Here is a 13,812-nt window from a genome sequence, read left to right on the forward strand (position 1 = left end):
TACGATAGAGCAAAATACTGATAATGAAAACATTCAAGAGGTAGAAAACCTTAACAATATGAATAGTTCTAATCCTAGTCAAGAACAAGATGATAAAGAAAATTTACAAGAAGATAGTTTAGAAACAAATAAGGAGCTCAATAGTACATCAAATGAAGTTCCTAAAAATATTTATGATCCAGGACAATGAAAAATATTGATGAAAATTTTAGAGATTTAATTGTTGACAATGGTCCAATTAGATATAATGATATGCAGTATCCAAAAGATGAAAATAATAGATATTTTTCTTCATTTTACTACCAAAAAGTAATGCCAAATTGAGAAAAATATGATTGAAGACGGCTAGTGTATTCAAAGGATTTAGATAAAGTGTATTATTTTTGCTGTAAGTTGTTTTGCTCATCACGATTTGGACAATTTTTAGAATATGAAAACATGTTTGAATTTTTATTTGATTCAAATAAATTTAAAACTGAGTGAAGATGAATTGAAAAAATATTGCATCAATCTTCAAAAGATTTTGAGTTTTGAGGACCATTCTGATAGTGATGGTCTTGATTTGTTTTCAGAATTAAAGTTATTGAAAGAAGTTCTAACAAATGAAATTAACACACCATTAAAAATATTGAACTATATAAAAAGGTTAGGTTCTTTTCCAAATGCATACATTGTTTATAGGATACTATTAACATGGTGTGTAACTGATGTGACCATATTCAAAGAACCTTTTCAAAATTAAAATTGATTAAATCATATTTGAAATCAACCATGCTACAAGATAAACTAAATGGATTAACTATGTTATCTATTGAGAGTGATATGTTAAAGTTACTTGATTATAAAACTTTAATAAATAATTTTGCAGCTCAAAAAATTAGAAAAATAACATAAAAATTATTAGCCTATATTAACATTATAACATAGGCCATTGTCTTTTATATATATATATATATAGTTCCCTATCTTAATTTTTGGCTAAGGTCCCGAAATTCCTAGATTAGGCCTGGCCTTCGGTTCTGTCTTTTGAAAGAGAAACATACTTGTTTTGATATTCCTATGTTTTAGACCATAAATAGAGAAGAAAAAGTTGACGTACGTAGAGGGGTAGATGGTTCGGTTAAGTGAAGTAACAAAAAGAGAAAATAATTTGTCTTTTTCCATACTAGATGGAAAAACATAAAGGTTGTACCAAAAAGAAATACAAAACAATAACAAACTTTTTGGGTCCAGGATAAAAACCAATCCTTTTCTTAATTCTCTTTTACTAGTATAACCTCTTTTAACAAAAAGGAAACTTAAAATATATGTATATAAACAAAAGTGTGTAGGGATTCAGTGAAGAATATTAGGAATAAACAACTTTTTGTTTATTAGGTACAATTTTATAACAGCCCAAATTTAATAAAAGAATTGAAAAGAATTATGGAAGTGAGTGTGTGTGATCGGGTGAAGGAGAAAAAGAAGAAGATTTGAAGTTGGTTTTATTAAATTGATAAAATCTTACTAAAGATGTTTTCATAGAACTTGTCTAGTAATATTAAGTAAAATAGACTCTTGATTCCCGGCAAAGATTTTAATTCAGTGGGTATAAATATTAGAATGTTTTAAATTTTAAATGATAATTTCAGAATTTTATTTTTAGAACCTCATTCTCTTAGGTGTTTAATCGAAAGAAATTTCTGGCAACCGAACGATGAAAATAAATAAGTTGAAGTTAATTTTCCCTTATTTAAGTCCAAGGGCTCATGGTCAGAGCACATGTTATTTGTACAAGTTGTCTTTCGTTAAAAGGAATGATAAATCTCAGTAGAAGATTATAACGTGAATATTTTCATTCTAATATTATTTATTTTATATCTAATTAAGAACTAACACAGTAAATATTTTCATCTCAATACGATCTATTTATTTGATATTCAGATAAGAACTAATCAAGATTTGAGCTCAGTGATTCTCTTAATCATTTTCAGTTATAGGAAAAAAGGAAACTGATTTTTTAAATGGTCAGACGGGTATCTCGGGTAGGGCTCTAGGTAAAAGGAAAGGAAGAAAAAACAAGAGATTTTCTTACTACTTGTTTTTGAACTTAGTCTATGGAAAATTTCGAGTATATTCTATGGCTGCGGTTTATTTTGATCATCCACATCGAAAAGAAAATTTTCACTATTAAAATCTATTTATTTTGAACATGAAATATTTTATAACAGGGTAGAAAGTATTTCTTTAAACAAATTAAGTTAAGGAATGAGACAAAGAAGGAGATAAAATAAATAAATTTGATTTTAGAAATTAATAGAAAAATATATTAGTTACACATTATCTAATTGTTAAAATTAATGGTTAACGAAAATTAAAAATTAAGTATCTACTATTTTTTGTGATATTACATAAATCTTTGAATTAAATTCGTACTTAATATGTGATAAGATGCCTTGATGTGGAGAAATAAAAATGTGATATTGTTAATAAATGTATTGTATGATGATATGTGACATGACGTGCTAGTTAATTGTATTCTGGCAATTTTATTTATCTATCTGTAAGATAGACGTGTTGATACCTTGTGTTGGTACTCAGTGAAAGAGACCAGTGAAAGAGACCAGTAAGGTTAGAATTGATATAGTAAATGGTAATTTAGTGTTATAGGGTTATCTGTCTGAGACAGAAATGTTATTTCCTTATATGGGTTCTCATTGGTTGGGGCCAAATGAGAATGAGAAAAGTGAATTGTGAGTACCCAAGTGTGAGTATTGTTAAGAGAGAGAAACATGTAGGAACATGTTGTCTATAGTGAAAACACATTTTGGCAAGCTTAGGAATGAAAGGTTGGGGCTCACTAACGGAAGTCTTGGGGGTACTTTGCCAGGTGATGAAGTAATTGAAGGGTTAGGGGGAGCACCTTGTGTTGGACTTCATCTGACCAAACTTGGCAATCCCGACAACAACTCGATCAACATTCCATTGATTAGTGTGAGAATACGCTTGAGTTATATATAGGAATGCGGATGTTCTGATTTCAGATTATTAATTTGAGTCAATCTATGGAAGATGGATGATTTTTGTCATGGGTTGAGATGTATGTACTCCCAATCACTTCCAAACGGAGAGTATTGATCCATGTTGCATCTAGAGGTTTAAGTTATTAGGAGTTGGGATGTTATGGCTAGCTAAGTCTCTCTATCATATAATTCAGCCTAATTTTCTATGATATATAAGTGATATATATATATATATATATATATATATATATATATATATATATATATATATATATATATATATATATATATATTAAAATCAAGTTTTACTCTTTTCTTTTTCTTTTGTGTGGATGTATTGCTCATTGGATACGTGAAGATGATGTTTTAGCTTAATTAGTGATCAAGAAAAATATAATTATAATAAAACATGTGATAAGATGGCACACAGTAATGTTAAAAATCAACTTGTGAACGTGGACGTCACACAGCAAAGTGAGATCCAGCATGTTAACTAACAGCGCCAACCCAACTAACTAGTTCATAAGATGGCACGAAGACTCATCAAAAGAAACGAAACCTCTCATCTTCTCACTTCCACCCATGCACACCAATTAAAAGAAATCAAGTAGTTAGAAACCACCCTCCTCCAAGAAAGTGAAACCCAAGAAAGAAAGAAAGAACCATGCATAACCACCACCACGACCACATTATTCCCCTTCTTCTCCTCTTCCTCACAATGGTGGGTCCCACCACCCCAACACCGCCGTCATCACCACCAGCCCAGCAACTCAACAACATCATCGATGCGCTCATAGGCGCGTCGGACTTCACGACGTGGGTCTCGATCCTCTCCTCCGCAAACGCCACGATCCTCCCTCTCAGCGCGACGCTCTTCGTCCCACGCAACTCAACCATGGACCTCCCCCCACCGGATCCCCTCCTCCTGCCCTACCACGTGGTCCCGCAGCGCCTCCCCTTCTCCGACCTCCTCCTCCTCCCCCACCGCGCCCGCCTCCCCACCCTCCTCGCCGGAAAATCCATCTCCGTCACTGACAACTCCCCCAACAACTTCTCCCTCGACGACGTCCCCCTCACCCACCCCGACCTCTTCTCCACCCCGTCCCTCGCTGTCCACGGAGTCGCGACCTTCCTCGACTACTCCCTCTTCTCCGACGGCGTTCCCCCTCCGCCGCCGCCATACCTTCCCGTCGGCGACGCCATTGGCACCGACTGGAACCGAGGCGCGTCGTCGTCGCGCTCCCGCTGCAACGACGTCGTTTTGTTGCTCTTCTTCTGCTTCGTTCTTCCGGTGCTGCTGCTCTGAGACAAGGCTTGCTAGGTTACGTACGTTTTTTAGTTCGTTCATTTTATAAACCTCAACTATTTTTTCTTTTTAAAAAACGAAGAAATTGCGTTAGGTTTTGGAAGATTTTGATGTGTGTTGTTACAACGAAAGGGTTGGTTTGATGATTAGTTCTGCACTTCGGCATGCACTGATTTTTTATTTTATTTTTTGTGAATAGAATTGGAAACTCAGATAGATGCGTCCCGCTCCCGAGACAACGGCGTCGTTTTGTCACTCTTCTTCTGTTTCGTTCTTCGAGACCATAATGTAAGGCTTACTAGCTAGCTATTGTTCTTTAGTTCGTGCATGCGTTTCATTTCATGGGCCTCATTTTCTATCTTTGTTTCTTTAGAAAGAAGAAGAAGAAGAAATTGGGCAATCGAGGTTTTGGAAGATGATGTTAAGCGAAAGGGTTTGTGGGTTTGTTTGCATGCACTGATTTTTCTTTTCTTTTTTGTTATAGAATAGAATTAGAATGTTGGAATGAGGATTCAATATGAACGATTGATTGATTTTGAGTGGGGACAAATCCTACGTGCAATTTTGGATGCTTCTATTCTACTCCTTCCTTCCAGATTTTTTCTTTGTAATTCAATAACGCATGTATATATATATAGAAGAATACTCGACATATTCTTCTCTTGTTTTGTTTTCATTTTTTTTTTCTGTCACTTTTTCCTCCTCTCTGGTACCTCTTCTTTATTGCCAGATTCTCTTGTTTGAGTGAAGGTGTCAGAAATTCATTTTAGAGTGAAATAATTTATGTTTTCATGTTTTTATTTTAAAAATAAGTTGGTATGATTCAACTTTTAATTTTTAATTTAATACAGTATTTAGCTAAAGTTAGGTTAACTTTATATTTTAACATGATATTTTTAGACGATTCAATGTGATAAAGTTTGTGTTTACTTTTATATTGGTCATCCACGTTTACTAAAATATTCAGGTCAAAATCCTTAATTCATGGCAGCAAGTCTATTGAGCTGCAAATTGACACACGTTATAGTTTTCAGACGCGCGCGCAACCAAACACGTTAAAATAGTTGAATTGTAATAATTTACTCTTATAATTTTGAAATCCTCTGTTCTTAGTTAACAACATTTATTTTCATTTTATTAAACCATTTATTTTTATTTTTTGACTGAAGAACTATTTGTTTCTTTATCTTTTTTATAAATTTTGGTTTTTTATCTTTTAAAAAATTTATTTTAATTCTTTATCTTTTTAAATTGACTCAAGATTATCATTCTGTTAATTTGAAATTAATAATATTTAAATAAAATGAAAAATAAGAAAAAATTAATAGTATATCAACAGTTTCATTCTTCACAGGTCCTAGTTTCTTTTTTCTCAAATTGAAGATCACAAACCTTACACACCCAATTCAACATGAAAAGCTACAAAACCTTCAAAAGTCAAAGGGAAGAGAGGAAAAAAATTATTCCTTTAGGTGGACAGGTTCTTCTTGAAAGGATAAGAAAGAATTACATTACCGTTCTTGTGGAAGAAATTATCCCTTGTGGATGATCTCGTTGGAAAATTGAAGTTCTTGTCAAACCCAACGACTTCCTTGGGTTTGGGGGTGCATCAAGGTTTTGGTGCCAAAGGGTTTGTGGGTCAACCTTTTTGTGCGTTGGGATGAGAAAATGAAAAAGATGATGGTTTTTTTTTTTTTGGAAGGCAGATAATAAGTATATTAATATATAAGCAGCAGCAGTGCCATAGTACAAAAAGATAAAAGAACTATAAGGAAAATTGCAGATCCCGCAACCCTCCCTATGTCCAATGTATGTATCCATTTCTTTCCTCTATCAGGTTCTAGAATCCGGCTTTATATTAAAAAAAGGTCTGAATATATATAACAAGATACCAAAACACATAATCTATATCTACATGCAAGCATTAACATCAAAGATAAAGAAGCATATTTTCTGTCTCTATGTATCCCAACACCCTTCATAACATGTTCCCCACAAAACTGCACCACGCCCTAAATTTTCAGCTGGGCCACCAACATATCACTTCCCTTGCATGGTAACTTTCTTATATCACAGCAGTATTTCCAATCCACTGACCATAGGAGTAGATAAATTTCGGAACTTTCTCTTTTATCCACATCCACATAGTATTGTATCTCTTCTAGCAGTTTGCTTTTATCCAACACCTCTTCTTGGAATACAAATCTGTTCCTGGATCTCCAAATACACCACAAGGCAGAACACCACAATACCTTCCAAATAGTGTTGTTTTGAAACCTGTTAATCAATCCCGAAAACTGCCAGAAGTGTTACTTTGCATTCCTTGCCATTGCTGTGCTTGTACCTATCCATGCAAAGCATTGATGCCAGATATGAGAGACACAATTGCAGTTAAAAAATAATTGCTCCATAGACTCTTCACATCCTTTACAGAAGGGGCACACACTATCCTCGAGTAGCAGTGGAATGTTTCTCTTTTTCAGATTGCTCTTAGGAGGAATCGTGATTTTTCATATAACAGAGAAGATATCCACCTCATGACTGTCTGTCCGCAAAGTATGCAAAGCTGTGTAAGTAAAATTAACAGAGAAAGAACTTGAAGCATCAGGTAAGCAGATTAAAACTATCAAGTAATTGTGATTCACAATTTAACCATTGCTGTCTTCTTTCACTGAAGAGGATGATGTGCAGTTGGTTGTAGGAAGGTAGGCACTCACACATGCAGTTGAAATCTCCAATCTTATTTCACTTGGATCTATCCACCTTTCTAGATTCTTATATGTATGATTCCTTTTTTGTTAGATTTTTCCTTTTAATTGAATTTTATCACCACAATTTTTGCTTTTAGTTCAATTTCATTTCATTTTCATGTGTACAATTATTGCAAACTATATGTGGTTGATGTTATACTGCAGCAGCTGAATAATTAATTTGTTAGGTTTAGGTTTGTGATTTTTGATCTGGGAAAAAGAAGATTAGGGTTTAGGAAGGATGCAACTGCTGGTGCATTGTTACTCCTTTCTTGTTTTCTGTTTTGTGGCAGCTTTTAGCACTGGTATTTGAATATTGCTAACAGTGGTAACTTCGAACTAAAGGAAGAATCGTTTTCAACCAGTTTAAAAATATAAAGGATTAAAATAAATTTTTTAAAAAATCAAAAATCAAAATAAATAAAAAAATAAGATAAAAGATTAAATAGGTCATTTGGTCTTTTTTTTTATCTTTTTTAAATATTATTTCTTAAATTTAATTTTGATTTTAATTTTAAATTTTGATACATTAAGATGGTTTCAAGAAAGGGTTCTGTAATATAGAATTAGAATAAAGCTCTAACGTTGGTATAGAATAGAATTGAGTTTCCAATTTTCTACATCAGTTATTACTTATTAGTACAATCGAACTTTCGGGCGGGGTTTGAAAACCCCCTTTAATGACAAAGTGGAATCCAAAAAATGGCATTGTATTAAGGATTTTATAACTGATATGCTCAGCCCAAATGTTCCATCACATTGTATCAACAGGGGACTGGAGATAATAATCACTCATTTAATAATAATAATTGGAGGTACAGGTTGAATTTAATTTAATAATATTTCATTATATATAAATTAACTGGATCATTCACTGACTTACAAGTTACAATTACAACTAATACAAAAAATCTACTTTCAGTCCAAATAGTTGTTATTAGTTAAAGAGTAATTATTTTTAAAATAAATCTTGATAATCTATAGTAGGACATTGACTAATTACAGAACCATTTTTCAGTCAATATTCAAATTTGGAAATTCTACCTCATTTACAAAAGGTTGGTTCCCATAGCTAGATGATCACTCATAGTCTTAACTATGTCAGATTACAACGTACATGTTTGAGACATTCGAAATCTGCAAAGTCAAAGGGAAAGAGAACAACAATCAGCATGAGAAATGAGAGGTAATTGCAGAATTAGATTAAATTTTGCAAAGCAATCATTTAAGAAAATAAAGAAATGCACATAGCAGAAAATTGAATATGTACAGAAAGAAAATGACGATGCCAATTTGTGAAACTAATCAATTGATACCTTGATTCACATGAGGATTATAAGATGCTAATTGCTAAGCCGCTATACATTCCTTAGATTATAGGCACTTGCAAAGTTGCAGTAGCCTTTACCATGATTTTGTAGAATTCCAGCCAACAAAAGAGATAATTCCACCAAGTGCTTTTGAACCTAACAATTACAAGTCAAGAGTAACAACTTGTTAGATTTATACCGGGACCCATTTTGTTAACTCCTAGCATTAGACCTCTTCTCTCACATCACTAATTACTTCAGAAGAAACCAAGTTTGGTTATAAAATTGGTAGAAAGTTTTGAAGATTGCAGTCCCAATAGGAGTGAAAGAAAACAAAATGGAATCAATGTCTCTAAGATAAAAGCTACTCTTACTCAAGCTAAGACATATACATACTTTACAATTTGGATAACAACAAGTTCATCTAGTTTTTCTCTCAAATATATCTTGCTTTGATCTATCATAAAAACTAATTTACAACTATAGTCCAAATTTGCTAAGATTATCAAGAAACACATCATAAATTGGCAACAAAGGAGACAAATAGGAACTACATGTTAGAAATTTTATAATTCCTAATTAATTAATATGGCTACATATTATATTATAACATTTATATTAGTTATTTACATTTACATGAGTTCAATACAAAGTGATCTAATTCAATGAGCTCATTAGACTATCAACAGAAAATTGATATGGGCTTAATGAGCGAAAACCAGTTTGGCCCATTAGGTGATAATGAGAACCCTAGTAGGTTAAAACCTAAGGCATGATTATGGTCTCGAATACATCAAATCAAGAAACAGTTTTTCCTCTCTCCATCTAAAGAGAAAACAAATGTCTCATAAGGAATAAGGTGATTTGGTTGAGGAAGGTCATTACCATATGGATCAGTGATCCGAATGATTTTTTTAATTGAAAATAAAACTCCAAAATATATTTTTAAATTTTTTTTTGTGTAATTATGTGTCGAAAAAATTTTGTTAGTTATTTTTTAGAATTTTTTTAGTGTTGGTTATTTTGTAAAAAAAAATTGTTAATTGGAAAAAAAATATAGTGTAGACACCATATAGATTGTTGATCCGTATAGTGACAATCCGTATGAACCATACGGATCAGCGATCCATATGATTTTTTTTAATTTTTTTAATTGAAAATAATATAATGTAGACACCTTACGGATTGCTGACCAAAATTTTAAATATATTTCAAAATTGATGAAGCAAGAAGCAGGACATTCAGGCTCTGCTCCACCGTCATCACGGTTAAGTACCCTCAACGAGAAATTAGAAATGGTTCTTGCGACTCTGCCTAGTAAGAATGTTTACCTTTCATATTGATACGTTTATTCACACATGTGACATGTCTGTAGTTAGTTAGCTTTGGTAGTAGGATGTTATGTTTGGTCAATTGTTGTCAAATACCCTAACAAGTAGTAATATGGTATTGCCTGGCTCATTGTCTCATTAAGAATATGCCACTTGTGCTAGAGCTTAGTTTTCATTCACCTATACTTTGACATTAATGGTGAAAAAAATTACTTAATTCTAATGACTAATTTTTGTCATGTCACTACTAAAAAACTGATGTGTTTTATGGGCTATTATGCATTTGTTGTTAGGTAGTGCTTTAGCATCTAGCTATATTTTCTCCTCCTAAGCATTTTCAGTGTACTTAATGATCTATATTAGGCTCTTAAAATATGGATATTTTGTAACCAAGTGATTCAGACATCAGAGACACCAACAACTAATTAACATTGTTTGACTTATCTCTTTTTCTCTTCTCATTCTTACATCTAGTCATATTTATAATTAGTTGTAGCTTGTATCAGGTGGATGTGCCTGTCTATAGAGCAGGTATTGATGTTAAACCTTCAGAAATTGCCAAACAAGGTTCAGAAGAGGCAAAAAAGAAGAAAATTGATGTTGTTATTGTTGATACTGCTAGTAGGCTGCAAGTGATTCTTTATGGGATTGGAAATATTATAATGAATAATTATTTCATTTTTCTGTTTATTCTTGAATCATTTTTATTTCAGAAGTGTTGCTAGTTGTGGACGCAATGACAAGGCAAGAAGCCACAGATATTAGTGTAGGAAAAAAGGTGCTCAAAAAACACACATTGCAAAATAAAAGGATCTATTTTATATTTAAATTATATTATAAACAGATGGCATATTAAAAAGTGTACCAGTTGAAGAGCTCTTGAAGCATAAAAAATTTTCAATAGTGTGAAGACTATACCTGCATCCACCACACTGAGACTGAACTCTATTCGTCAACAACTTTGACAAGTGAAAAAATAAGAATAGAGAAGTGATATTGGGATGGGTTCAATGTGCAGCCTAAGGCTCTATTTATAGCACACTAAGGATATCAAGTTTCTGATCAAATCAATCATTATTGATAGTATCCTTTTTTAAACTATATTATTTCTTGTTAGCTTTTATTGCTAACTATTTAGCAATTAAAATTGAAATAATAATTGACCAAGTCAAACTTGTATCTAGCCGCCTTTTCAACCCAAATTCCAAATACAAAAATCATACATGTTTGTTTCTCTTCTTTCACCAAATCTTTCATATTATTTATATTTTCAGTGCTAGCAAAAATATAATAATATTCCACATTTTTGAAATCAATTAATCATTTGATCATATTAAATTCTCTAATTTAATTAATAATCAAATATTAAAATAATTTCTTTAACAGAGATTAAAACACTTGTTTGTGTGTGACCCCGTAGGTTCAATACTAAGTCGGTAATATATTAATCAAGTTAATATACTAATCAAGGTAGGCTTCTAGCAACACTCCTTAACGTCCGGATAACATGAAGTAGCATTTTACTTTCAAGAACCATTAGAAGAATAGTATAATAATTTCTTCCATCTTTACAGCTCTGAGTTAAGTCTAGAGTATGGTATTACTGTCAAACCCTTTTGAGTTAACTCATAATGACTTAAAAAACTCATTTCTTCTTTCATTTAATTTTCCTGACCAAGATATAATTTTATTCATAGAGCTCAAACTCATTACCAAGAATTGATGGATTCATTCTTGATTAATCATTAATTCTACAGGTATTTAATCATATCCCATATTCATTCAACAAGTGCTCTAAAGCATTAGGTGTCCGAAATCAAAATACAACAAATAACCTATTAATTACTATAACAATCTCAGGTCAAAGAAAATTATTATACCTCTTTTTGAGAATTTTCTATTGACAGTTTTTGATAAATTTTAATCATTAGAAAATTTCAATTGAGTCAGTTCAATGATCACATCAACATGTGACTCATCTATATATGCAAATTAATAAATGAGATTTATTAATATTTATTCAATAAGTATTATCACATATATATTAATCTATTCGGATTATTGATATCCTATTTACAATAATCCTATGATCAAGAATGGTTTAGATTAAAATTAGAACAAACTTGTTTCTCATTATCATGATCTTTATTATAATAACAAGTCTTTAATTTTAATCAAGGACATTATCAAATATATCATATAATCAAATAGTGAAATATGACAATGAAAATAAAATAATACTTTATTATTAAAATTAGAATTGATTACATGATGACTTGGATCGTGGGCATACAAATTTATTCCCAACATTTAGAAGTGTATTTTACTCTTTTACATGCATAGAGATCTTTTCTATAAATGATACAATGAAAAGAAATAATTCATAATTGTAAAATGATTATAAATTAATGATTAGCATATTATTGATATGTTTCTTATGGCTTTGGTATAATTTTGTGCCTTATGTAGCTTATTAGTTATTATACTACAAATAAACCATTCCAAAATTCTGACACTACTCTTTTCTTTGTACAGCGTTGGTGACTACTTTCAATCTTGAGATTGGAATAACAGGTGCCATCTTGACAAAGCTTGATGGCGATTCAAAGGGTGGAGCAGCTTTGAGTTAGAGAGAGGTTTGTTTGCATAATCTTAGCTTTCGTAATATGTTTTTATTTTGTATTTAATTTTCAAACATTTCTGCAACCCTGCAATTTGTTCTTGTCTTAAGCAAAGTTTACCATTTTATACAGAATTTTTAACATTAAAAACTTTTGAAAGCTAGTTCCCTTAATTTACAAGATGTGATTAATAGATGCATGATGATAAGAGATCCTATCATCTTTGCTGTTTTTTTCTTTGTGTGATGTGTTGTGTCAATGATGCTGACACAAGGCTAGAGATCATTAAGAACCCCATTTGATGGTGTTAAAATCCCACATCAGCTAGGAATATAGCTATAATAATTCTTAGTTTCTCAACCTTCATTAATGTGCCTGTTGCTGCCTTGTGTGTCTTTTCTAAACTAAACTTTGACCCAAGCAAAGGGTGCAAGACGCAACCAAGAATCCTCACAGCTTTCGACGCTCTTCTCTTTTTTAATTAATCCAGTAATCTCTATCTCTATTTTGTCTCCCATCATTTTTATTTTAAATCATTTCATCATATATGTCTATGTTATATGTATGTACACTTACGGCATTGGTCACACCCCTTTGAATCCCAATCCCACTATGTTATAACAATATTATATTCCATTATTATTATTATCATTACCTTAAACTAAACAACAATTATTATTGTCATATTACGATACAAGTACTACATGGTATAGAATTTAGAATACTATACTATATCTTCCTCCACGGAGAAGAACAAAAACTGAACTTGTTGCTTTCTAGTTTCGCTTCACACTTCACACTTAACGTATCCGCCAAATCTAGGGGCATATTCCACCGCCAAACTGAACTTGGAATACTATACTATATCTAGGGGCATACTACAGAGGGTGGATTTTGCCCTCAGCTATGGGACGTTTTTTTATATTTAATTGATTTTTTGAAGTGATACTTTTGCACTTTGTTTGACTAGAGGTAATATTATTGAAACCCAGAATGCAAAGTTTACTACATAATTGATCTTCATTCTGCATTATTATTATTATTATTATTATTATTATTATTATTATTATTATTATTATTATTATTATTATCAACCTTGTGGCTAGCATTTATGATACCACCTCTGGTTACATTGTTGAAACACTTGATCTTCATTCTGCATAAGACATATTACCGATGCTTTATGCTATAGTGGCTTGTAGTACTCACCAAGGAATTTTGAATTATGAAATTAAGAATTGAATGAGAAAGATTAGGAATAAAGTAATTTTTAATAAAATATTAAATTAAAAAAATAAATATATAAAATTTGTTATAAAATCCTCATATTTAAATTAAAATAAATAAATTAAATTTGATTGATTGCTATGATTATACAATTCAAGTCTTATTTTATGATGAACTTTTATATAATATATGTGGGACTCATTCTTTCTTGCCGAAATTGCATTGAAAAAAAAAAGATGGAATTTAACGATTCCATGCTGAAAGA

At 31.7% G+C, this 13,812-nt stretch overlaps 1 protein-coding gene across 1 annotated transcript; it reads left to right on the forward strand.

The window, feature by feature from the left end:
* Window positions 1–3,536: 3,536 nt before the first annotated feature.
* Window positions 3,537–4,308, forward strand: LOC102660514 (FAS1 domain-containing protein SELMODRAFT_448915). The gene has a single exon (XM_006598377.3). The coding sequence runs from the start codon at window positions 3,667–3,669 to the stop codon at window positions 4,306–4,308; it is 642 nt and encodes a 213-aa protein (XP_006598440.2). The 5' UTR covers window positions 3,537–3,666.
* The last annotated feature ends 9,504 nt before the right edge of the window (window positions 4,309–13,812 follow it).

This window comes from Glycine max, chromosome 15 (genome assembly GCF_000004515.6).
Source record: "Glycine max cultivar Williams 82 chromosome 15, Glycine_max_v4.0, whole genome shotgun sequence".
In the NCBI taxonomy this organism is placed as follows: domain Eukaryota; kingdom Viridiplantae; phylum Streptophyta; class Magnoliopsida; order Fabales; family Fabaceae; genus Glycine; species Glycine max.

Coding starts and splice junctions, on each gene's coding strand:
- LOC102660514 (XM_006598377.3), top strand. CDS start 3,667: ATGCATAACCACCACCACGACCACATTATTCCCCTTCTTCTCCTCTTC.